At 54.4% G+C, this 22,720-nt stretch overlaps 1 protein-coding gene across 50 annotated transcripts in view; it reads left to right on the forward strand.

Moving 5' to 3' along the window:
* Positions 1 to 22,720, forward strand: part of Plekha6 (pleckstrin homology domain containing A6) — a 139,162-nt gene that overhangs the window by 97,560 nt on the left and 18,882 nt on the right. For 12 of the 50 annotated variants that reach the window (XR_001576147.3, XR_013043251.1, XM_015986725.3 and 9 more), the window contains 12 exons: positions 325 to 439; positions 3,774 to 3,878; positions 4,521 to 4,593; positions 7,341 to 7,441; positions 10,753 to 10,955; positions 12,719 to 13,201; positions 14,581 to 15,097; positions 15,496 to 15,582; positions 16,534 to 16,587; positions 20,068 to 20,148; positions 21,062 to 21,130; positions 22,465 to 22,545. Coding sequence is in view for 42 of the 50 variants with exons in the window: in XM_015986725.3 (XP_015842211.3) it covers positions 325 to 439; positions 3,774 to 3,878; positions 4,521 to 4,593; positions 7,341 to 7,441; positions 10,753 to 10,955; positions 12,719 to 13,201; positions 14,581 to 15,097; positions 15,496 to 15,582; positions 16,534 to 16,587; positions 20,068 to 20,148; positions 21,062 to 21,130; positions 22,465 to 22,545 (1,969 nt within the window). In the remaining 8 variants the exon portion in view is untranslated. The remainder of the gene's footprint in view (positions 1 to 324; positions 440 to 3,773; positions 3,879 to 4,520; positions 4,594 to 7,340; positions 7,442 to 10,752; positions 10,956 to 12,718; positions 13,202 to 14,580; positions 15,098 to 15,495; positions 15,583 to 16,533; positions 16,588 to 20,067; positions 20,149 to 21,061; positions 21,131 to 22,464; positions 22,546 to 22,720) is intronic. The other 38 variants (XR_013043258.1, XM_015986734.3, XM_006993229.4 and 35 more) reach the window with 13 other exon arrangements.

Genomic DNA, 22,720 nt, shown 5'->3' on the forward strand with positions numbered 1-22,720 from the left:
GCCGGGTGGTGATGGTGCACGCCTTTGAGCCCAGCTCTTGGGAGGCGAAGCAGGTGGATCTCTGAGTTCCAGGACAGCCAGAACTACACAGAGAAACCCTGTCTCAAAAATCCAAAAGACAAATCCATAAATGAACAGAGAAGGAAAGGGAGATTATCCCAGAAGAACCAAAGGAGCCCCTGGGATGACTTCGGAGCTGCACCCCAGGCTGGGGGGACTTTGTGCTGATGCTGGGGTAGTGGGGGCAGGGTGGGGGCAGGCCGGGTGCTTTCCCCTTGCTTCTCGGCTCTGACTAGCTGCCTTCTGTTGTTGACTTACATTCAGATCGGCCTTGGACATGTCCAACAAAACAGGTGGGAAACGTTCTGCTACCATCAACAGCGACATATCCAACCACAACATGGTGTCAGAGGTTCCTCCAGAGCGGCCCAACATCCGGGTAAGTCCAGCCCTCTAGGAAATGCTGTCAGGTGGGAGGATCTCAGGATCTCCAGGGAAAGCTTTGCCTGCCCAACACATCTCTAGGTTCCAGTGGGCAGACAAGGAGGTACAAGAACCCAGTGCAGAGGAGAAGGGAGGAAAGCCCAGACAAGTACCTCACAGAAGACTAGGCTCCACACACAGGGTTCTCCGCCTCAGCCCTACTAGTTTTTGAGACTGGGTAACACTTTGTGGGTGGTGTAGGCTGTCAAGCAGCGTTCTGACCTCTGCCAACGAGATGCCCACAGGACCTCCTTTCCTGTTGTCATGGCCCAAAATGTCTGCAGATGTTGTCCGTGTCCTTTGGGGACAAAATCTCCCACTCTCCTAAGGACCACTGATCTTAGGAGACAGCGAAAGAACCTCCCATGAAAGATGAGGTGATGGGGGCGTCAGCATGGGAGGTGGAGGAAAGGGGACCCTGGAAGAAGAAGAAGTCATCCGTTGAAAAGGGGGTGGAAGGTGTCCTTTGAGGCCAGTGACTGTGGGACTTCGAGACTTGGACAAGCAGTTTGAGAGGCGTGATGAGCACGGAAGGCAGAGAGGGGAAGGAGAGGGATTGTAGAGACGGGAAACTACTGAGAGAGCAGTCCCGGACTGCAGCGTGTTCACGCCAAGCACTCTCCCCAAACCAAGTGTGTGTGTCTCTGTGTGTACTAGCAAGCGTGCTTTGGAAACACAATTGTGCAAGTTGCACAATCGGAAAAATATATGACTTATGTAAAATGTACGAAGGTGAAGAGCAGAGCTTCATATTTATAGACATTTCTGCAGCACGAGCTGATAACCATGGACCGCAGACCGATTTTGGGTCAGTGGCTGCCTTTAGAGAAGAGAAAGGTAACAAGATTGAAGCCCTCAAAGGGGGGCCTAGCTCCGCTTGACTTTTCTTATTAGGGGGGAAGAAACAACATAAAGGGATGATTGTGGTGATATTCCCTGCTTTTCTGAAGTGCTTGAAATGGTTCAGAAAGGTGTTTTCAATTTTCGTGTGTGAGAGGGAACGCGTGTATGGGGTACATGAGACAGTGGGTGTGTGAGAGGAAATGCGTGTATGGAGGAGGCACATGGAACAGTGGGTGTGTGAGAGGGAACGCGTGTATGGGGTACATGAGACAGTGGGTGTGTGAGAGGGAACTGTGTGTGGGGGTACATGGGGCAGTGGGCGTGTGAGAGGGAACTGTGTATGGGGGTACATGGGGCAGTGGGTGTGTGAGAGGGAACTGTGTATGGGGGTACCTGCACCAGTGACTTACTCCCACCAGCCACAGCCCACTTCATCAGGACGTTCCACAGTCTTCCAGATCAGTACCACCAACTGGGGACCAAGTGTTCAAAATATGAGCCCTTTTGGGAGATATTTCACGTTCAAACCTCAACAGGGAGGTTTGGGAGTCCAGGGAGGGAAAAAAAAGGATGAGCTCTTCCCAGTAGCTGAACCCCAGAGAGAAGGAGGGTCTTACAGCACACAGGGGCTGAGGGCTGAAGGGAGATTGAAGGTGTGTGGGAGCTTGGGGGACAGAGTGCTCTGGCTGAGGAGAAGCAGCTAGAAGAGGGTATTTTGAAGGTAGATTTGTGTGTGTGTGTGTGTGTGTGTGTGTGTGTGTGTGTGTGTGTGTGTGTAAATATGCATGTGTAGTGTTGCTAGAGATGGAAACCGGGGTCTTCTTCCGCGTGCTAGGCAGGAGCAAGGGCTTCACTACTGAGCCGCACCCCTGCCTCTTAGAGGAAGGTTCAGTGGGGCAGCATCTGAGGAGACCGTGGATCAGCGTTGTCCTTGGCCAGGGGAGCGAGGCTTCTTTCAAAGGCAAAGGCAGTGGCAAAGGCAGCCGTTTTCTAGGTAAAGGGGAATGAAATTGAGGACGTGCATGTATAACTACAGTTGGGTATCCGGAGCCTGGCTGTAAGAGCAGGGGAGGGAAGGGGTGGGAGGGTCGGGAGGTTTGGGAAAACAGTGTGAGGGGGGGAGTGGAGTTGCTGTCTGGGTCTCATCCCCACTGGGGATGGACTGGAGGTCTGTGGTGTGTGTGCAGCTCACGTGTGTCCCCAGTGTGGTCCACACCCACACCCCGGAGAGTTCGGAGGAGGCAGGAGTGATGTGGTTAAGTTGGAATACTGAGTTTCATAAAAGACAAGGCAGAAAGTCAGCAGGTGGGGAGTTTGAGTCTGGCTCGGACGGAAATTAAACCGGGAAGTAGCATGCGTGCGTGCGTGCGTGCGTGCGTGCGTGCGTGCGTGCGTGCGTGCGTGTATCCAGCAAAGATGGAAGGGCTGAGGAGCTGAGGAGCTGAGGCTCTGCGTGAGGCAGAAAAGCTGGTAGAGCTGAGGAGACGGGGAACAAAGCCCCAGAGACGAAGTGCTGTGATTGGAAAACGTTCCTGTGGGGTTGGAGGTGCTGGCGGTGAGGTGGCCTGGGTGCTGGCAGGGTCTGGATTCTCCATGCATGGCTTGGAGTTGAGGACGTAAGGTCATATAAAAGGGCATTGGATGGGCCATCCTCAAGGGCAGTGAGGTTTCCCGTGATGATTGCAAGTCTTACTGTGATACCATAATCCTTAGACTGAAACAAAACAAGCAACAACAACAACAAACAAACAACAAACAAAACCCAGCAGGGTTATGCTGAAAGGTCAACCGCAGAGCTCAAAGAAGACAGTTGGTCATCACCAGACCCAGGAGGAGTGATGTGTCCACACAGCAGGGACAACCAGGGGACACTGTCTACCCTCCCAGCTCTGTGGAATGTCTGGTGTAAGGCAGGGACAGGATGCAGTGGGGATGATGCGGGGAAGTTGTGTGCGTGCCAGAAGCCTTGTGCAAGAGGTGATGGTAAGGAGATTAGGGGGACGAGAAGAAGGAGCAGACGGGTCTGCTGGATGCCTGGGGTGGAGGCATTGGCTGTCCTGATGTCCTGATGACCTGAGTTTGATCCTCAGAGCCCCCGTGGTGGGGTGGTGGAGGGAAAGGACAGCTAAGACCCCAGATCGGGACCTAACTTCCAACCTCACCATGGTGTGTGTGCATGTTCCTCCCAGAAGAAAACAAAAGACAAAAGCCACGCAACCACTAGTATGTTGAAATGTTGAAACTCATGTTTGAGATCAGACGATCCAAAGAATTAAAAGGCCAGGCCCTTGAGTTAGTTAGACGATCAAAGTCTCACACTGCCTCTTACTGGGAAGGCACCAGGGACCCACTGGAGAGGTATGCCCCTTAGCAAGGACAGCTCCCTTGCCGACAGAGCTGTAAGGAGAGGAGAGGAGTTGGGCTAACTGCTGCCTTTGCCCCTCCAGGCGACTCGAACTTCCCGCAAAGCCATTGCCTTTGGTAAGCGCTCACACTCCATGAAGCGGAACCCCAGTGCCCCTGTCACCAAGGCCGGCTGGCTCTTCAAACAGGTGAGGCCACCCTGCCATGTTGCCTGCAGCGACCATCACTGTCTTCACAGCCTTGTGAGGCTCCTGTACCCACGGCCGCTCAGGCCCTCTTTGGTGTGTTTTCCTGTTGCCTCTGAATGTCTCCCACTTGTACAAAGGTTCTGAGAAATTGAAAACCTCCCCAAAGTTAACCAGTGTCAAATTGGGGGACCCAAGATGAGGTTTGTGATGGGCATATGTGATGACTTTGAAGTATGCCCGGTCACTAAAACCATCAGCAACCCATGGCACGTTCCCTGTGCATCCCCTGGCTGTGTGGGGGTGGGGTAGCTTCAAGTCCTGGAGTTTACCAACTTGCCCTGGATGGACACTGCTGTATTCTTGTCTGCTCCTCTACGCGCTCGTTCTGGGGTACCTCTTGCCCCCCGCCCCCCCTTCACCTTCCCCAGAGCCTCAGAAATGACAGAACTGGAAAGTCACAGGCAATAATCTGATGTCAGTTCCCGGTATCTGAGATCTCAAGGGAGTCGCTGCCACGTGCTGGTGGCGGTGGCGCTGCGGCTCCAGCCGGGTGTCCTTGTAACTAGCGCAGTACTCTGCGTCTGCCTTCTCTTCCACACCCAGCTCATGGCCTTCCCGTCTGTCTCTCTGTGTGTCCCGCAGGCCAGCTCCGGGGTTAAGCAGTGGAACAAGCGCTGGTTTGTTCTGGTGGACCGCTGCCTCTTCTACTACAAAGGTGAGTTTGCCCAGCGTTGTCCTGCCGGGGCGGGGGAGCCACGGAGCACTCTGTCTTGCTGTTGGGCCCTGCTCTGGAAGCTCATTGGCAGGTGGATCTCTCCAGGCAGCTTCCTAGCCCTGGTAAAATGTGGGCCATAGGCATCACAGCCCAGTCTCAGATTCATTCTCTGCTCATTCAATTCCTAGCCATAAATACTCTATCCAGGAGGCAGCAGTTCTGGGTCCCAGACGATGATACAGCAGGTGAACAGGGCAGCCATTTGGGTGGTGAGATTCCTGGGTAGGGGGAGGAAAAGGGCAAGGAGGAGGAGGTCACTAGTTACTGCTTGAAAGTCACCTCCTAATGGAGGCTGGTGCTGATGTTCCTCCTGGCCCCAACAGAATATGCAATCTGGTCTGGCATCTAAGACTCTTTACCATTTTGTTTACTGTGAAGTCCGCAGCACCAATAGCTGGGCAGCAGGGGAGATGTCCAGGCGAGGCTGGATAAACAAATAGTCCTGGCCTCTAGCCTCTCTGTCCCCCCCCCACACACACACACATTCACGTGGGGCTCCCCTGCCCCCAACACAAGAGGACAAAGATCTGAGGAGCTCTGGCACAGCCTCTTCCAGGAAGTTATCCTAAAGTGCACACAGCAACACGTGCCAGGGGGAGTGAGCGCAGAGGACCCAAGCAAGGGCTAATGACAGTTAGGGGCAGTGGGAGGGGGTGGGCAAGGAGGGATGGGAAGAGAGAGAGGTGGAGATGATCTCTGAGCAAGGCTGTGGGCTTCACTTACCTGTAGTGATGCAGCCCTGGTCTGAGAGCAGTGCGGTGAATCATTAACTTCAACAAACACATGCTGTACCCGCTCACCCTCTGCCCTGGAGCAGCCCTTCCTGAGCTGTAGCCAAGCAAGGGCTAGGGATACAGGGACAGGGACAGAGGAGAGTCTAGAACTAAGGAATAAGAAATTCCCCTGCCCGTCAACCGGCATGGGACAGGACTGAGGGAGGAGCCAAGGTCTCTGAAGAAAAGAGCAGGGTGTATGAAAGGATGCTCATGGACCACAGAGGGATGGTCTCAGGATGCCCCATATCCATCAATTTCCTGCGGCTGGGTAATTAATAAAGGAGAGAGGTTTGTTTTGACCTTTGGATCTGGAGGCTAGGAGGTCTGAGAGCTCAGTGCCGGCATGATTAGCTGGGGGTGGTGCTTGGGGGGGGGTATTGGTGCTGCTTTGGCACATGTCGGAAAGGGGAAGGACAAGTGGGGACATGTGGAGAAACACAAAACAGCCTCGCTTTACAGCAAGCACACTGCTCTGGAGGAGGAGCCCACTCCAAGATGGGCATGTCAGCTGGGCACACCTTTAATCCCAGCACTTAGGAAGCAGAGGCAGGTGGATCTCTGTGAGTTCAAGGCCAGTCTGGTCTCTGGGCCAGCTAGGGATACAGAGTGAGACCCTGTCTCAAAGCAAAACATAAAGAAAAAAAAAACATGGGCACACCTTTCCCCTGAAGATGTCAGCACTGTTATGTGGGGGTCAAATTTCAGCATGAGTGAGGGCTGGGACCAACGGGCCACACCCAAACACAGCACTTCTTGACCCATACTCAGCCGTCTGGATGGTAACAGCTTCTGTTTCCCCAGATACAGCCCTCGGGTTCAACCCCAAAACCCCTTTCTCTGCCATTTCCCATGGCACTATAGGAAGGACTGAACAGAGAAGCCAAACAACAACAACAACAAAAAGCCACAGACCTAATGTCTCATGAGTGTAACCAGAGAGGCCGATCTTGGGGGGTCTATAACCTCAGCGGTTTCTCCTGTATGGAAAACTGGGTGGCTTGCAGGGACGACAGGAGACAAACAGAAATGCTGGGAAAGACAAGAAGGGCTCCCATGGCCTCATAGATGTCCCGCACCTGTCCCACAGAATATTCCCACCCTTCCTGGTCCCCTGTTGACAGCTGGGACGCTGGCTGGGTAATCCTTCAGGATCCAGGATGAGTTGTATTGACCTTGGGATGTAGAGCTAGACCCTCGCAGCTCTGACTTCCTGTGGAGGTGGGGGAGGGGGCTGAATGGCATCCACAGCAGGGAAGGGCCTAGGAGGACCTTAGAGTCCCCCTCAAGGTGCAGTGCCTCACCGCGGCAATGGCAATGCCGCTGTCAATGGGGATTCCAAGGCAGAGGGTCATTAGCACAAGGCCAGTCTGGGCTGCAGAGTAAATTCCAGGCCACACAGGGCCCCATCTCAAAACAAAGACACTCAAAGCATTGCCCAAAGGAGTCAGTCCCTCCGTCCGTCCGTCCGTCCGTCCGTCCGTCCGTCCTGCCCCTTCTCTGTGTATTGCTGTTGAAATTGTCCCGCGTATCAACACAGGGCAGACAAGACAGGGTGAAGGATGCTGGCTTTGGAGTCAAGCTTCCCGAGTTTTAGGACCGATTGCACTTTTTACGGCTAAGGAACCTGGGCACATCACTTCGCGTCTCCTCACTGGACAATGAGGGGAATAGTAGAGCCTCGTAATGGGGCAGTTAGGCGTGTTGGATCTAGTAAGGTACTGAACCAGCCTGACACAAAATATCCATTGATGTTTATCCTAGTAAGGTGGAAGAGCTCCTTGCCCTTCCTTCTGTATCGGCATCGTTCTTTCACACGCATGGGCACACACACGCACGGGCACACACACTCACGCTGGCGTGCACACAACGCATGCGCACGCACACACTTTTGTGCCTCTGTTTCCCTGACAGATGAGAAGGAGGAGAGCGTCCTGGGCAGCATCCCCCTGCTGAGCTTCCGGGTTGCTGCCGTCCAGCCCTCAGACAACATCAGCCGGAAGCACACGTTTAAGGTCAGCTGGGCTTCCCCTTCCGGGTGGGGAAAAGAGGGAGTCTGCTCTCCTGGAACTTGGGGCTGGAGCAGGCCCTGACCTCTAGACTCATCTGGATGGCCGGGAGGCAACGTGAGGCCATGCTGGGACTCTCTTTTCTTCTCCAGCGGGTAAATGGCACAGACGGGCCAATAGAACTGTGTCTCTGGGATGCCAGGCTTTTCACCGGGGAAGAAAACTAGGTCCTGAGCCTTTTGGACCTTCTGCCTAGCAGCCTGCCTCCGTCCCCCCTCTACAGAGCAGAGCTGTGATGGGCGGGGCTTTTTTACTCTTTTCTGAATAGGTTTCTTTTCTATTTTGAGTCTAGGGATATGGAGGTGCACACTGGCCCCCCAGTCAAACTTGCTCAAATTTTAATCTTTAGAGAATATTAGGAGTTGAATTTTGTTGTGATCTTGAGTCACGAGCCTTATGGAGATAGCATTACCCCCAGCCCTGTGTGTATGGAACCCAGGGCCCTGTGGATGCTGGGTGAGTGTCCTGCCGTGGAGATGCACGCACCCCTGGCTGTGCAGACAATTTGAGAGGACAGGTGCACAGGAAAATGAGACTCCTCCTGTTCAGTGTCACTCCCTCAGAACCCCTGGGGAACCTACTCAGCAAAGCTGTGCCTGCGGCTGGCTCCTCCTAGGCCAGTATTTTTCCACATTTAAAAATTCATGACCCATTAAAAACTATAAAAATCCCATGCCCTTTGTGTTTTGTGATGCAAAAACCCTAGGCTCCTTTTCAAAATATGAAATAATAATATCATCTCTGCAGGTCTTTGTCCAAAGCCCCCCCCCCCCTGACGCACACACACCTCCAGTTGAGAATTGCTGTCCAGGACCCTTAAAACCCAATGTCATGGCTTTAAAAATGTGACAGAAACTTACAGGTAGCACCAGCTTCCAAGGCTCCTTCTGCCCTGCAGATCCTGGTAAACGAGGTGGGCAGCGCACACGGGGGCCGCCAGGGAACGGGGAGGGACCTACTTGGCACATAATTAGTTCCCATCCTCCCAGGGTCTCGTGTGCCAGAGGTGTGAACAGAATGAACAATTAATAAAACTCGAACTCCAGGGAGCTGGGTTCTAGCTGGGAAAATAGAAACAGGCTGTTTAACCAACAAACAGGCCCGCTCCACAGACACACTCGCACCCACACACCACCCTCCACAGCCTGTCTCGCCCTTCACACCAGACCTGTCAGAGCCACAGACTCCGAACTGGAGCTGGGCCAGCTGCAGGCATCAGAAGATGCATGTCCTAGAATGACTGATACACACCCTGCCGTGGAGCCTGGCCGACCACTGCGGGGCCGACAGCGACTCACACCACACCCTCCTCCTTCCCCGGGTCCTGCACGGCCTCTTTAAGGGCCCCTCCACGTGATAGCTCTGCTCAGTGCCTACAAAGGGTTCTGACTGGTGCTATTCAGTGTCCCGTCCCCAGGGAAGGGAGGGGAGCCGAGACGGACAGGCATCAGGCTTGTCCCGTCGTGGCCACCAAGCACAAGCCTTGGATGGCAAATAATGAGGAGCCAGGAACTGTCCCTGCCTGGCTACGCTTGAATGACTTAGCTTCTTTTACGCACCCCCCCCCTCAATTCCCCACCCAGCTCCTTTCCTATTAAAGCTGGTGCCCCTCCCTGCACCCCATCAATAGCCCTGTCTTTTCCCAGGCCCTCTGCCTTCTCCTGCCTGTCACAAGCGCTTGGTCCTGGGTCTGTTTGCTCCTTGTTCCTTGTGGCATGTTTTGTCCCCCCGCGTGACTGAGCCCAAGTGCAGTCTCCATCTTCCTTGTGACTGGGGCCCCAGCCAGCCGGCTGCACACACGGGTTGCCCATGCAATAAACAGATTCGTCCGCAGACTCCCACCTCTCCCGCCGCACACCACAAGCCCTGCCTGTGTCTCCCACACCGCCAGGCCAACCCTGTATTCTTGTCCCAGAAGGCTTTTCCTGGGCTCTGGGTGCTGCTCTTCAAGTCCCAGCATCCTCCTGGCCCTCTTGACAGCTCCCTCGCTGTCCATTAGCACCGCCCCCTCGGCCGCTCTGCCGCCTGCCGGGTCCTCTGCTGCAGGGCTGTCCAGCCAGCCAGAGGGAGGAAGCCCCCAGTCCCGTCCCAGAGAATTCCGGGCTGAGGAAAGGTGGAGGGGAACGTGAGGCTCAGTGAAGGGAGTCTCCTGAAGGTTGGGCGAGGAAACCCTGGGAGGGTGTTGTTAGGAGAGTCTTGGGTTTAGCCCGAGGGCCTGACCTTTCCCCTTCGACCCCCGTCAGCCTATGGGCTAGCATCCAAGGGGGTCAAGACCAGAAGGAGACTCGACCAGAGCGGGACTCCTCATCCATCTGGTGGCCCCTGTTAGGTGATGCGAATTTTAACTACTGTTGTTTCAGGAATCGAGGGTGTCACCAAGGGAGTATGCTAAGGTTCCAGGAGGAGCCTAGCTAGTCCTGTGGCCTTTTATTCCCTTGAGTGTTACTAGGCAGGACCCTTCTCCCCTGCTGCCCTTCAGTGGGTGCATCACTTTTAAGGTGGAGCAAAATAGCAAACTTGTCTGCCAGAAGAGCTGGGGTTATCATTGGGGCTCCCCGATTCACTGCCCACCCTAGTCCAGATTCCCGTAGTGCATGCCCTCTGTGCCCCGTCCCTTGTTGGGCTGAGCTGGGCACTGCTGAGTGCTGTCCTTCGGGGAGGTGACGCTGACTGGAAGGGGACAGCCTCACCGTCCGGTCCTGTCTCCCCCTCTGGTGTCGGTTGACTTGTCTCTGCCTCTCCTCCTTCTGGCCGCATGAGGACCCTCTCCTCTGGACAGGAGCTCTCTTCTGGGTTCCAGCCCGCTGTGCCTGCTCACGGCCGTCAACTAGGTAGTGTGTTCCATCTGTTTGCTAGTGCGTGCCCTGCATGCCGTGGATACGGGGGCTCAGGTGTCTCCTCTCGAGGAAGGGGCAGGGCCAGCTTCCCAGTGAAATTGGGCTTGAGATGGGCCCGTTTAGGGGACCGTCTCCCCCAGCCCCGGGGTAATTTTCTTGTCACTAAGGTGGAATCGGAGGGAAGAGAGGGTGAGGTAATTGTCCCTCCTGCTTACTTCAGGCGGGGGAGGTAGGCTCGCTTTCCTGGCTTGTGGGCTTTGAGGTCGTATGCAGAGACCTAGCCCAGGCAGTGTCTGAGAGGTGGCTGCAGGCCACCCTCCTTGCCTGGCTCTTAGGCTCCTCTGGGAAGAAGCTGGGGGCTGTGAAGGGCCTGCCTGCCTGACTGCCCCTCCTATGGGTATTGGTGTCCTTTCCCTGCAGGTGACTGTTCACTGGGTAGATGAGGCCGGGGCCAGTTCCACGCACTGCCTCTCCCCGCAGGCCGAGCACGCCGGAGTCCGCACCTACTTCTTCAGTGCCGAGAGCCCTGAGGAGCAGGAGGCCTGGATCCAGGCCATGGGCGAGGCTGCTCGGGTACAGATCCCTCCAGCTCAGAAGTCAGTGCCTCAACCTGTGCGCCACAGGTGAGTACCAGGGTGCCTGGCGTGGGAGGGAGGAAAGGAAAGAGAGACGTTCTGAGGTACTCAGCTTTGGGCCGTTGCTGGGCCCACTGTGTGGGCTTGAACCTCTGGAGGGAGTGAGGACCACCTCCCTGCCGCAGGTCTGGCCAGCAGGTTGTGGAGCCTGGCCTGTTCCTCCTCCTCTTTCTGAGCTGGGAGGGTCTGTAGAGAGTGCCACTGAAGCTTGGCCGGGAGCCAGAGACTGGGGTCATCTACTCACTGTTTCCAGTGTTTGTGTTAAACACTGTGGAGAAAACGGAGTCAGGTTTGAATCATTGTTAGCTACTTGGCCAGAGTGGGACCTCAGGATGAGTGACTTAACCTCCGAACCCGATTTTTCTCTTCTCAAATCTAGCCGTTGGATTTGTCTAGCTGGAGGAGGACCGCAGATGATATGTGTTCTCAGTGCCCACCTCTCCTTACTTACCCTGTGTGGAACCTTAGGTGAACAGGGGTCCAGAAGAAAGGGCCTTACAGTGTAGACCCCAGGTCTGGCCATGTGCCTTAGAAACGTTTACCCAACAGTGTTTCAGCAAGGAAGCTGGTCTGTCAGGAAACTCTAAGGAGAAGTTGTCTCAAGGGTCCAGTCTTTGTGCATTGCCAGAACTTAATTCGTCGGCTTCACAGATTTGCCAGAAAGAGAACAGACTGGCCCAGTCAGCATTTTTACTGCTGTGATAAACACTGACCAAAGGCAACTTGGGAAGGAAAAGGTTATTATCTTACAGTTTAGTCCATCCAGGGACTTCCCATCATCCAGGGAAGTCAGGGAAGGAACTCAAGGCAGGAACCTAGAGGCAGGAACTGAAGCAGAAGCCGTGTGGAAATGTTGCTTACTGGTTTGATCCCCATGGGTTGCTCACCCTGCTTTCTTACAGCATCCAGGACCACCTGCCCAGGGGGTGGCACTGTCCATGGTGGCCTGGGCCTTCCCACATCAATCATCAATCAAAAAAAAAAAAAATGCCCAACAGACTTGGCCCCAGATCTGTGTTATGGAGGAATATTCTCAATTTAGATTCCCTCTTCCCAAATAACTATAGCTCATGTCAAGTTGGTAAACACCCAACAAACAAAAACAACCAGGACATAGATTCTGTACCAGGTCCTAGGAGCACAGAGGATGAAAACCTGTCATGATCCTGCCCTTATGGAGCCTACGTTCTAACGATGCTAGACCCAGAAGGGCTGTGCTTTGGAGAGGGACCTCCATGTTTACCTGCTTAGAGACAACAACTTGTACCCTTGCTGCCCACCATGCTGAATCTCATAGCAACCCTCTGAGGGCAGGTGGTGTTGTCCATTCGGCCGGTGACTTGTGGAAAGACACAGGGTGGACCTGTAACAAGTCTCTGTACTTCTCTGAAACTGGGGTACAGTGCTGGCTGGGTCTGGCGGGCTGGTTGGAGACAGATAACAGACAAGACCAAAATGAGGGGCTACCACATCCAAGGGCTGGGCTCCATGTCAGTAGCAGAAGGGGAAGTGATTTGGGTAATGGAGGGCCGAGCAAGTGGAGGGTGGAGGGTTATTTGACTTTATCACATCACTGCCCGGCACTAAAGTAAAGCCCGGGATTTAGGAAGAAGGATTGGGTGTCACTCTGCCCCGGTTCCATCACTACCTTTCTGCCTCTTCCTCTCCGCTCCGCTCAACCCACTCACCCCTGCCCTACCCCACACTGCTGGGCCAGTGCGACTGACAGTCTCTACCTTGGCATCCTGCAGCCACGAGAAGCCAGACTCGGAGAACATCCCCCCCAGCAAGCTCCATCAGCAGCCACCTCACCACAGTCTCGCCAAGCCGGAGCCTGAGGCCAAGACTCGGGGCGAGGGGGACGGCAGAGGCTGTGAGAAGGCCGAGCGGAGGCCGGAGAGGCCCGACGTCAAGAAAGAGCCTCTAGTGAAAGCCAATGGCCTCCCACCTGGACCTGAACCAGCCTCAGAGCCTGGCAGTCCTTACCCCGATGGCCCGAGGGTCCCAGGAGGTGGGGAACAGCCTGCCCAACCCAATGGCTGGCAGTATGGCTCCCCAAGCCGACCAGGAAGCACAGCTTTCCCACCTCATGATGGGGACGCTGGGGGACACCGGCGGAGCTTTCCACCACGTACTGACCCCGACAAAATTGCCCAACGCAAAAGCTCCATGAATCAGCTCCAGCAGTGGGTGAACCTGCGCCGGGGGGTGCCCCCACCCGAAGACCTTCGGAGGTGAGGTGGCCGGTGGGGGGAGGAGGGTGGTTGTCATTTATAGCTAGGGCATGGGAAGAGGGGCGTCACCTATGAGACATCCCTTTATTGGGAGCCTTCTGGAAGCTGACTGTGCTGGGAAGCCAACACAGTCCCTGATTCTCAGCTTGTCCAAATCCTGGCCTCCAACTGTTTCTCTGTCTTCTGCCTTCAAAGGAAAGGGCAGACGGGGGGGGGGGGGGGCATGGTGGCACAGTCCTGTAACCTCAGCTCTTGAGAGGCAGAGGTGGGAGTTTTAGGAGTTCTAAGGTTATCCTCCACTATATAGTAAGTTGGAGGATATCCCTGGCTACATGAGACTCTGGCTCAGAAAGGGGGGGGGCAAGAGAGAGGAAAGGAGGGGAGGGGAAGGGAAGGGAGGAGAGTGAGGGGAGGAGAGGAGAGGAGAGGAGAGAAGAGAGACGCACTCCATGCCTGGAGTAGGCAGGCGGCAGGCAGGTGTGGAGACAGGCCTCGAAGCTGTTCAGCTTACACACCAATCCCTGCTGCAGGTCCTGTAACATCTGAACCTAGTGCTTCTACTCACTGGGGTCCAAACAACTTATGCCATTTGAAACAGCGCTATCGTTTCAAAGCCACCGTTCATAGCAAGCTTTTTGGGGAGAGGGATTGTTGTTGTTTTAAGGAAACAAGGTACCTCATTTGTCCGATTGTTCCTTGATGACCAGTTTGCTCCATGGATAAATATAGGGATTTATCTGATGACTGGCTTTCAGTATTTGGTGGTACCTATTGAGCCTGATAGTGTTTGTCAGGGCAAATGAGCTCGGATGTAGGGAACTCCAGGGATTGCGGGTACAGCCTCAGGAGGGATCTTGGGCCCTGAAGAAGCCCACTTTTCTAGACAGTTAACATCTCACTGTTGGTGATTGGGTACTTGGGCAATTGGCTATAAATCCTGGGAGCCTGCTGGCTCTGATAGCACGTGACTAGAGAGCCACACTTTCATCCTTCAGGAGCATGGCACACTTGAGTACGCTCTTCTACCACCTGTCCTGGAAGGGACCTGGTCAGTTGGTTTACACTCAGATGGAGATGGCAGATAAGGCCTAGAGCTGCCTTCCAGGACATTTCATTTTAAAGACACACAGGTTGAACTCCAAATGGTGCAGCTCTAGGAAGCTGGTTGAGGGTGGGATTTTTTTCTCACCTCTAGAATAAGCCTAGAAACCTGCCTGGGCAGTGGCCAACCTGTGGACTTACTGGATACTCCAGGGCTCCAGTCACCTTTTCAAGCACCTACTGTGAACTGGAGGACGGGACTGGGTGCAAGGGGGGTGGGGAGTGATATGTCCATGTTGTCTACTTTCCTTACAATGGCCTCTCTCTCTCTCTGTCAGTCCTTCAAGGTTCTACCCTGTGTCCCGCCGGGTCCCTGATTATTACAGCCCCTACTCGTCCCAGTACCCTGAGGATTACCAGTACTATCCTCCAGGAGTGCGGCCAGACAGCATCTGTTCCATGCCAGCCTACGATAGGATTAGTCCACCCTGGGCCCTGGAGGACAAGCGGCACTCCTTCCAGAATGGGGGTGGACCCACTTACCAGCTTCGTGAATGGAAGGAGCCCTCCAGCTATGGGCGGCAGGATGGCACTGTTTGGATCCCCAGCCCCTCCCGACAGCCAGTCTATTACGATGAGCTGGATGCTGCCTCTGGCTCCCTGCGACGCCTGTCCTTGCAACCGCGGTCCCACTCTGTGCCCCGCTCGCCCAGCCAGGGTTCCTACAGCCGTGCCCGAATCTACTCCCCCGTGCGCTCACCTAGTGCCCGTTTTGATCGGCTGCCACCCCGCAGCGAGGACATCTACGCAGACCCTGCTGCCTATGTGATGAGGCGATCCATCAGCTCCCCAAAGGTGAGCCACCAGCCCGCCCCTCCCTCCCAAGCCCCCGAGACCATCGGCTGAGAAGAGCTGGAATTGCTGGGATAGCTGGGATCTGCCCTGGGTAGCCTGGCCTGTGGTACCATCCCGAAGCGAGCTGCCTCGGGGGCTGTTCTGGCTTCTAAATAGGAACAACCCTGCCTATTCCCAGCTTGTGCTGAAACATTGCGCCGTGTCTAAGAGGACAGAGAAGGTCTGTCCGCGGATCTTGAGGACTCAGGTTATTGTGAATGGGGTTGCTGTGCATTTCAGTTTGAACTCTGCTCTGGGACAGAAGACAGACCCTCCCTTAACCTTGAACTTTATAGTTGGTGGGGAAGTCCACAGCCTAGCCATATTCTCTCACCTCTGCAATCCCCTTTCTCTTCCAGTATGATTACCTGGGAGACAGGCGGCCAGTCCCTGCAGGACTGTTCCCCTACAACTACCCACCATCCCCCACGGTCCACGATAAGATGGTACGTCCTCTCCTCCCTTCCACTCCACCTCAGGACCTCCTCGCCCGCATCCACCCAAGGTGGAGCTGAACTGGGGCAGGTGCCAGGGATGCTTTGGGCCCAGTGCCTGGCCCATGTATTTTTAGAAGTCTCTGGATACCTCCTCCTTCCCCACCAAGCCTCCGGCCCCCAGGACAGGGTTTGGAGCCAGCTGCCTCTTCTCCTCTGTGGCACAGAGCAGAGGGCGTAGGCTATCCTGCTCACAGCTCTTCTCACCAGCACGCAAGAGGAGGGGCCAAGGCTAGCTAGGAGTGTGAGCTGGATGCAGAGCCAGCCTAGGTCTCCCAGGCTAGAGCATGTGGACTTACCCCTTGGTGCCTTGTGGCCAGCTTGCCTTTGTTTGGAATGCCACCGTGGGGGAAGGCTACCCACTACAGACAGGGTTCTGACCGAGGAAGAAAGAGTGTACCCACATTGTGTTTGCTCCCTTTTCTGCTGTTGCTGCTTCTAAAATGTATTCCCCTGGAGGGTCAGATGCAGACACCCCACACCACTAAAAAAAATCTGTGTCCCATACCCGGCGAGGGAGGCCGGGGTGCAGGAGCATCACTCTCCACGCTGATGCTCACACTGCTGTTCAGACTCCAGGGCCTTGATCCACAGCAAATGTGCGTTTCCAGAAATAGCCCATTCCCCCCAGAATATTTGGAAACCCTTCTGATCAGGTTCGCAGGGTGGAACAGCGCTAACCGCTGGGAAAGAGTGTCCCTCATCCCTTCTCCGCCTGCTTGTGGTCTCGTCCCCGTCCACCCAAGAACCACTTACAGGACCAGACAGAGACTTTTCCCTGTCCATGCCTAGCTAACTCTTAACTACTTTACTTCTTCTTTGTTTTTCTTTTTATCGTTTTCTTTTGTGTGTTCCTGTTTGTTTGTGTTGCTGGTGGGCCCTTTGGCCTCGGGCTCCGGGTAGGATGAACTGTTAGATCTTCAGTTGCAAAGAAACCTAGAGTATTTGGACCAGCAGGTAGGCAGAGCTGGTGCCCCTCACCATCCCATGCCCTCCTGTCCCCTCCCCCTCCCGCTCCCCCTCCCCCTGACACCCTCCAGCCATCCGACAACCTTTGTTGGTGTCGCCAAGACCCAACAAAGTGGCTTGTGCTTCGGTTTGCTTCCTCATCTCCCTCCTTCTGAATCCCTTATGGGCAGCTGGGGTGGTCCTCAGGAGAGAAGCGTAGGAACGGGGACACGAATAATCAACTACCACTATCCGCATTCTCCAGTGCCGGGCACACATGGAGCGGCCCTCCCAGGCAGGTGGGAATTGGCATTTTTGTTGAAGAGAGTAGAGGCAGGATCTGGGCCTAAGATGCCAGGGGTTTAGTTAAGCCTGGATCTGGGAAGTCATATCCTGTTTTACCAGTCATTGATAAGCTCCGTAGTTATAAACAGGTATCCTATAGATTTGCCCTAGAAGAAAATGGTATCAATTTCACGTATTTGTTAGTCCCTCAACAAAGCTCTTTTGCGTATACAGCTCATGGTCCTGAGAATTCAGTGTGGTTGGCAGAGGCGGTAACGTCAGCTCAGTTTGGATGATGAGCAAGCTGACCAGGCGGTGAATATTCCAGTGAGACACAAGCTACTGATTGCCTGGTCCTCCTCCAGGCTTTTCCCTTTGCTCTGCTTTTAACTCCAAAGAGGGCTACTAGAAACCTCGGTCTAGATAGGCTTCCGGTGAACCCATACGCTTATTCTTAGATATGTGCTACAACTCACAGGGAATCTGGAAGTGCTTATCATTTTCCTGTGAAGGGAGCCTGGGGTAGTAGAGATGATCGTAGCGATAATATTAAGAATAACTAAGGCGTGGTGGTGCATGCTTTTAATCCCAACACTCAGGAGGCAGAGGCAGCTGGATCTCTGTAAGTTTGAAGCCAGCCTGACCTACATAATGAGTTCCAAGCTAGGTAAAGTTACATGGTGAGACCCTGTCTCAATAATAGTAATAAAAATAGTAATAACAGCAGCCTGGTGCTTTCTCCATGCCTTATAATAGACTGAATATAATAGATCACAATCCTTTTAATTTTTGTAGTAATTCTAAAGATGGGAACTGTGACCATCCTATTTTACAGAAAAGTAAATAAAGCACAGAGGTTAAAAAACAAAACATGCCAAGGACCCAGCCAGCAAATAGCAGAACTTAGCTTTTACCCCAGCTTGTAGCTGGGAGACAAGGCCAGCATCATATCTCATCAGGACAAGTTCATGCTCATAAATCTGTAGGCAGAAACGTGACCTCGGAGTGGCTATATTCACTGCTATGACTCTGTGTTCTTCCAGTAACAGTCATGTGACATGTCATCTCTTATGGCCTCCCTGTTAAGGATGAGATCATCTCTGTAAAAGGCCTTAGGCACTGGGAAGCTCTGCCTGCCAGAGTTTAGTCATCAGGGCCAGCTTCTGGCTCTCAAGGTCCTGGCATTCTTGTTCCAAAAGCAGTGCATTGTATTCATGCCATAAGCACTCTGGGCCATGTGGGGATGAAACCCAGGATGTCCTCTCCCAAGTGTGGCTGGGAGTGCTGGGTCCTCCCAGAGGGAGCCTCCCCAGCAGGCTGTCTTTGTAGCCTTGTGGCTTGCTCTGCCCTGTCCAAAATGGCTGGCTGTCCAAGCATTTAACACCGAGTGGCTTTTGCCTTCCTGGAGGGGCTGACTGCTAGGGTCTTCAGAAGTCACCTGGATGACCCTCCTGCCTGTAGGATAGTGTCCTTATAGGCAATCCTGTGTGAGGAGGGGCCAGACACAGCCAGGTACTGGGCAGCACTGGGGGAATGTGTCAGTCTCCGGCTTCTTTGTTTTCAGACACAGTGGAGGCTGCTCTTCGGCAGACTAGTGGCAGAATCAGATTGGAGAGCACGTGGGAGCCCTCTGTGGGGCATTGTTAGGGCAAACCTCCTATGGGAAAGAAGCGAGGTCAATGGGTGCCCAGGGATAGCCTCCCTTTGCTCACTATACACTCACAAACGTGTGCACACAGACATGCGCACACATGGTCTCTCTTAGTAGAGAGGGACTGAATTGACTTCGGATCTTTAGACAAAATAAGGAGGCTGACCTGTGTGTCTATAGATCTTATACTCACCCTCATACTATGGGCATTCTTGAAGCCTTTACATCCCATGGAAAAACTCTAACTAGGCTTACAGGAGTAGAAAAACTGAGTGCTAGAAAAGTCTTTTAAAATCCTGCAGACCTGAGGGTGGAGAGCTGGCCCCACAGTTGAGACCACTGGCTGCCCTTCCGGAGGACCCAGGTTTGGTTGCCAGCACAACCCCCTGTAAATCCAGTTCTAGGGCGTACAGTGCCCTCTTCTGGTCTCTGTGGGCATATGCTACACAGACATACACGCAGGCAGAATGTACGCATAGAGTAAACGTTTTTTGGTTTTTAATTAAAATGCTGCAGACCCTGCAGCTGGGGGCACTGGTTGCCTCTGCTCTGCCCATAGCATGGCAGAAACAGAGCTGTGTTTGGGGTGCTGCCTCAAGCGGGGAAGAGGAAGAAAAGAGAGCAGGCCCGACCAAGACTAGGGAGACGGTGGATAGAGTTCTGACCCCACAAGGTCGTCCCTAATGTGGCTCCGTCCTTTGCTGTTCCTTTATGGCTGCAAAGCTTTCCCTGTACATCTCCCTCCTGTCTTCTCCCACCATCTGCCGTGGAACACACAGTTAAAGGGATACAACCGAGGACGTTCCCTGACAGTTTCAATTTTGATTCTCTCCCAGTGGAACCAGTGGGCAAGTGAGGGCAGAGCTGACTGGTTTGGTTGGCCCTCCCTCCGTCCCTCCCTCCCTCCATCCCTCCCTCCCCCTTTCAGCCTCCCCTTCCACTTTCCCAGTGATCCTTGAAATTAAAGGATGACGTGGTAGAGAGCAGCGTTCCGACACCTGGTTGTCCCTTTAACGTGCCTCACTTGTCTTGGCCTCCTTGTTTGCTTCCCAGTGACATCCGAGACTCTCATGGATGCTGCCAGCCCAGCTCTGGAAAACTATTTAGTGATTGTCCAGGAGGTGGGGAGGGGTGTGCTGCGTGGAGAACAGTCCCAGGTTTTCTGCGTTAGGTCAGTTTAGTGTCAGTTTGAGGAGACTGGCCTTCCCACGGTGTGGTCTTCCTGTGAGAAACTGGAAGGAGGGGACAGATGGGCCAGTTTGTGGCAGGCACCCTTAGGGCAGAGTCCTCGGGCCTCGCGGGGGTCTCGTGGCCTCCCAGCACCCTGCAAGTGGCATTCGCCCGAGGACAGCATCCATCAGTACTGGTCCTGAAGCAGTTCGCAGGGTGAAGAAGTGGTGAGGCCAAGCCCCGGGTGCTGGAGGCCCCAAGAGCAGCTGCCCCACCCCCGTTTACTGCAGAGAGCCACGGGGTGTGTGTGTGTGTGGGGGGAGATCCACGCATCCCCAGGGCCGAGTGAACCGTCCGTCCGTCCGTTCCTTCCTCTGCTGCAGATGAGTGAGAGCGAGACTCTCATCAGCATGGTGAACCGTATGGTGGGGAGTTCCTCCCCCAGGGCGCAGCTCTTCATGCAAGTAAGGCCTCTGCCCGCTGCCGGCATGGTCCTGTCGATGCCATCTCAGCTGCTTGTGCATGGTTGGGGTCACCCCACGTGGGATGAGCTCCCGCTTCACCCGACCCATTCATCTGCCCAGCCTCATCTCCCCTGACACAGATTTTGCCCAGTCTCCCCCCCCCCCAGCCCCACCATGCCTCCTCCATTCTTCACGGTCATGGATGAACCCAAGGTGCATTTCCCCGAACCATCAAAACAGCCAGCAGCAGCATCTCATGCACGCTGAGGATTACAAACCTGCTTTGGAATGCCCAGGATGCCCAGTTCATGGTTGCTGTGGTTCTTGACAGATATTCCTGGGGCTGGGGCATGAAGGGAGGATATCGAGTGTTTGTGAAACACTGTGTTACGATGGCTGCTGGGTTGTCAAGACAAGGCAGCGTTAGCTGGCTCCCCTGATGCTTTTGGAATCCTGCCAGTCCTGGCTTAGAGCGGGCTCTGTGATTGGTGCATTCAGTTTACGGGGACTGCAGTTCTCCAGGTTTCTGGTGGCTTATCCCTGCCATGCTCTCACACGCTGTCCCTACAAACTGCCCAGGAGTCACGGCTGTTCTCATGATGTTGCCATCGAGAGCCCTACCTTCCAGCAGGGCCTCCCCGGGGCACAGGAGACACAGGTCACTGTGGTCAGCCAAGTTCTGACCTCTCCAGAATCAGCCACGGACAATCAGGATGAAGTCTATAGACTGTGCCATCACAGACTTCCCGGCCACAGGACGTAGAATTAGCTGAGCCCCTGCTGGCACGGAAGCATCAGGCGCGATGGGCAGTGGTCTCTGGCAGAAATGAAGCAGGATTGTGATGTCAGCTTTTCCCCATTCACCTAGCCTCATCTGGCTCCTGCTGCAGTAACCGCCCTCATGTTCCTGCAGGTCCCTGCATACCCAGAGGTGTTCCGGGACGGCCTCCACACCTTCAAGTTAAACGAGCAAGACACGGATGTAAGGGCAGCTCTCCCTGCTCCTGGCTACGACATAATCATGTTGTCCTCCTCATCCTTGCTTTCCCCCTATGGGGCTTTTCTCCATCCTCCCTACCCCCTCTGCTGGTGGCGTTTCATACATTTGACTCCTGTCCTCTCATCAGGACCACAAACACAGCATCCCATCTGCTTCCCCCTCCATCCCCTTCTCTTCTTGGACATCGCACTGCCTTACCTCCCACTTTGGACCTGGGCTTCCCTACCAAGCCGTGGACCCCTCTCCATCAGTGGGGTTTGCTTAGGGCCAAGACTTCAGCTTTGTTAGATGGTAAACCAGTCAGTCCACTCCGTGCCAGCCTTTATTAGACACCGTGAGATGCTCGTGCCAGCCTTTATTAGACACCGTGAGATGCTAAAGAGAGTATGGCCTGCTTCTGCCCTCCAGGAGCTTCATGCAGTGGGAGGCTCCACGTAGCACCAGACGGCAACATCTGATTCATTGACTGAACGTGACCAATGAGTGGGTCAAGGACAAAATAGGTAGCCAATGGGAAAGGCCTTGAGGTGAAAGGCCCCAAAGGGCAAGGTTTGGCTCAGTAGAAAGAGGACCGAGGGGAAGACATGAGTTAGAGAGAAAAAGACTCCTCAGAACTGAGTGGGCTCTGCCTCCTGCCTCTCCACCACCACTGATCCTGCTTCAGCAGGAGACCCAGGCAGAGGCCTGGGAGGGAGGTTCAGGCAAGGACCCACTAAGAGGGGATCCCGTCAGCCGTCCCGAGACCTTAGAGCAGCGGTTCTCAGCCTTCCTAATTCCGCGACCCTTTAATACAGTTCCTCGTGTTGTGGTGACCCCAGCCATAAAATTATTTTGTTGCTACTTCGTAACTGTAATTTTGATATTGTTAGGAACTGTAATACAAATATCTGATATGCAACCCCCATGGGGGTCATGACCCACATGTTGAGAACCACTGCCTTAGAGGAAGAGAACTCAGAATCTCAGGAAAAGAGAGACTGGGGCCCTTTTAAGACTACCTGTTCCCATACCCTGTCTGGCCCCTGCCTGCGCCAAGGAGGTGAGGCCATATTGTCCTCTCAGGCTTCTGGGCACCGTACCCCCACGGCAGGATAGGGATGCACTTGACTCCCCCACTTCCTCCACTTGTATCGTGTTTCCTAAGATGGAGAGCTCCATCATGCTCTTTCCCAGAGCCTCCAAGGTGATGGTGAAGGCCCAGGTTCCTTGGCTGGGGAAAGTGGCGGTATGCAGAGGCCAGGTCCCGCCAACCCGATTCCCAAGTCCCCACCAAAGCATGCCCTTCATCTCCTCCTTTCTCCCCTCTGGACCCTTAGAAGCTGCTGGGCAAGCTGTGTGAGCAGAACAAGGTGGTGAGGGAGCAGGACCGGCTGGTGCAGCAGTTGCGTGCAGAGAAGGTGAGAGTCTGGGGTGTTTTAGAGACGGGGCCGGCATGGTGTGAGATGCCATCTCTGCGGCATGGGGATGGTGTGAGATGCCGTCTCTGCGGCATGGGGATGGTGTGAGATGCCGTCTCTGTGGCATGGGGATGGTGTGAGATGCCATCTCTGTGGCATGGGGATGGTGTGAGAT

The sequence above is a fragment of the Peromyscus maniculatus genome, chromosome 11, assembly GCF_049852395.1.
Source record: "Peromyscus maniculatus bairdii isolate BWxNUB_F1_BW_parent chromosome 11, HU_Pman_BW_mat_3.1, whole genome shotgun sequence".
Taxonomy (NCBI): Eukaryota; Metazoa; Chordata; class Mammalia; order Rodentia; family Cricetidae; genus Peromyscus; species Peromyscus maniculatus.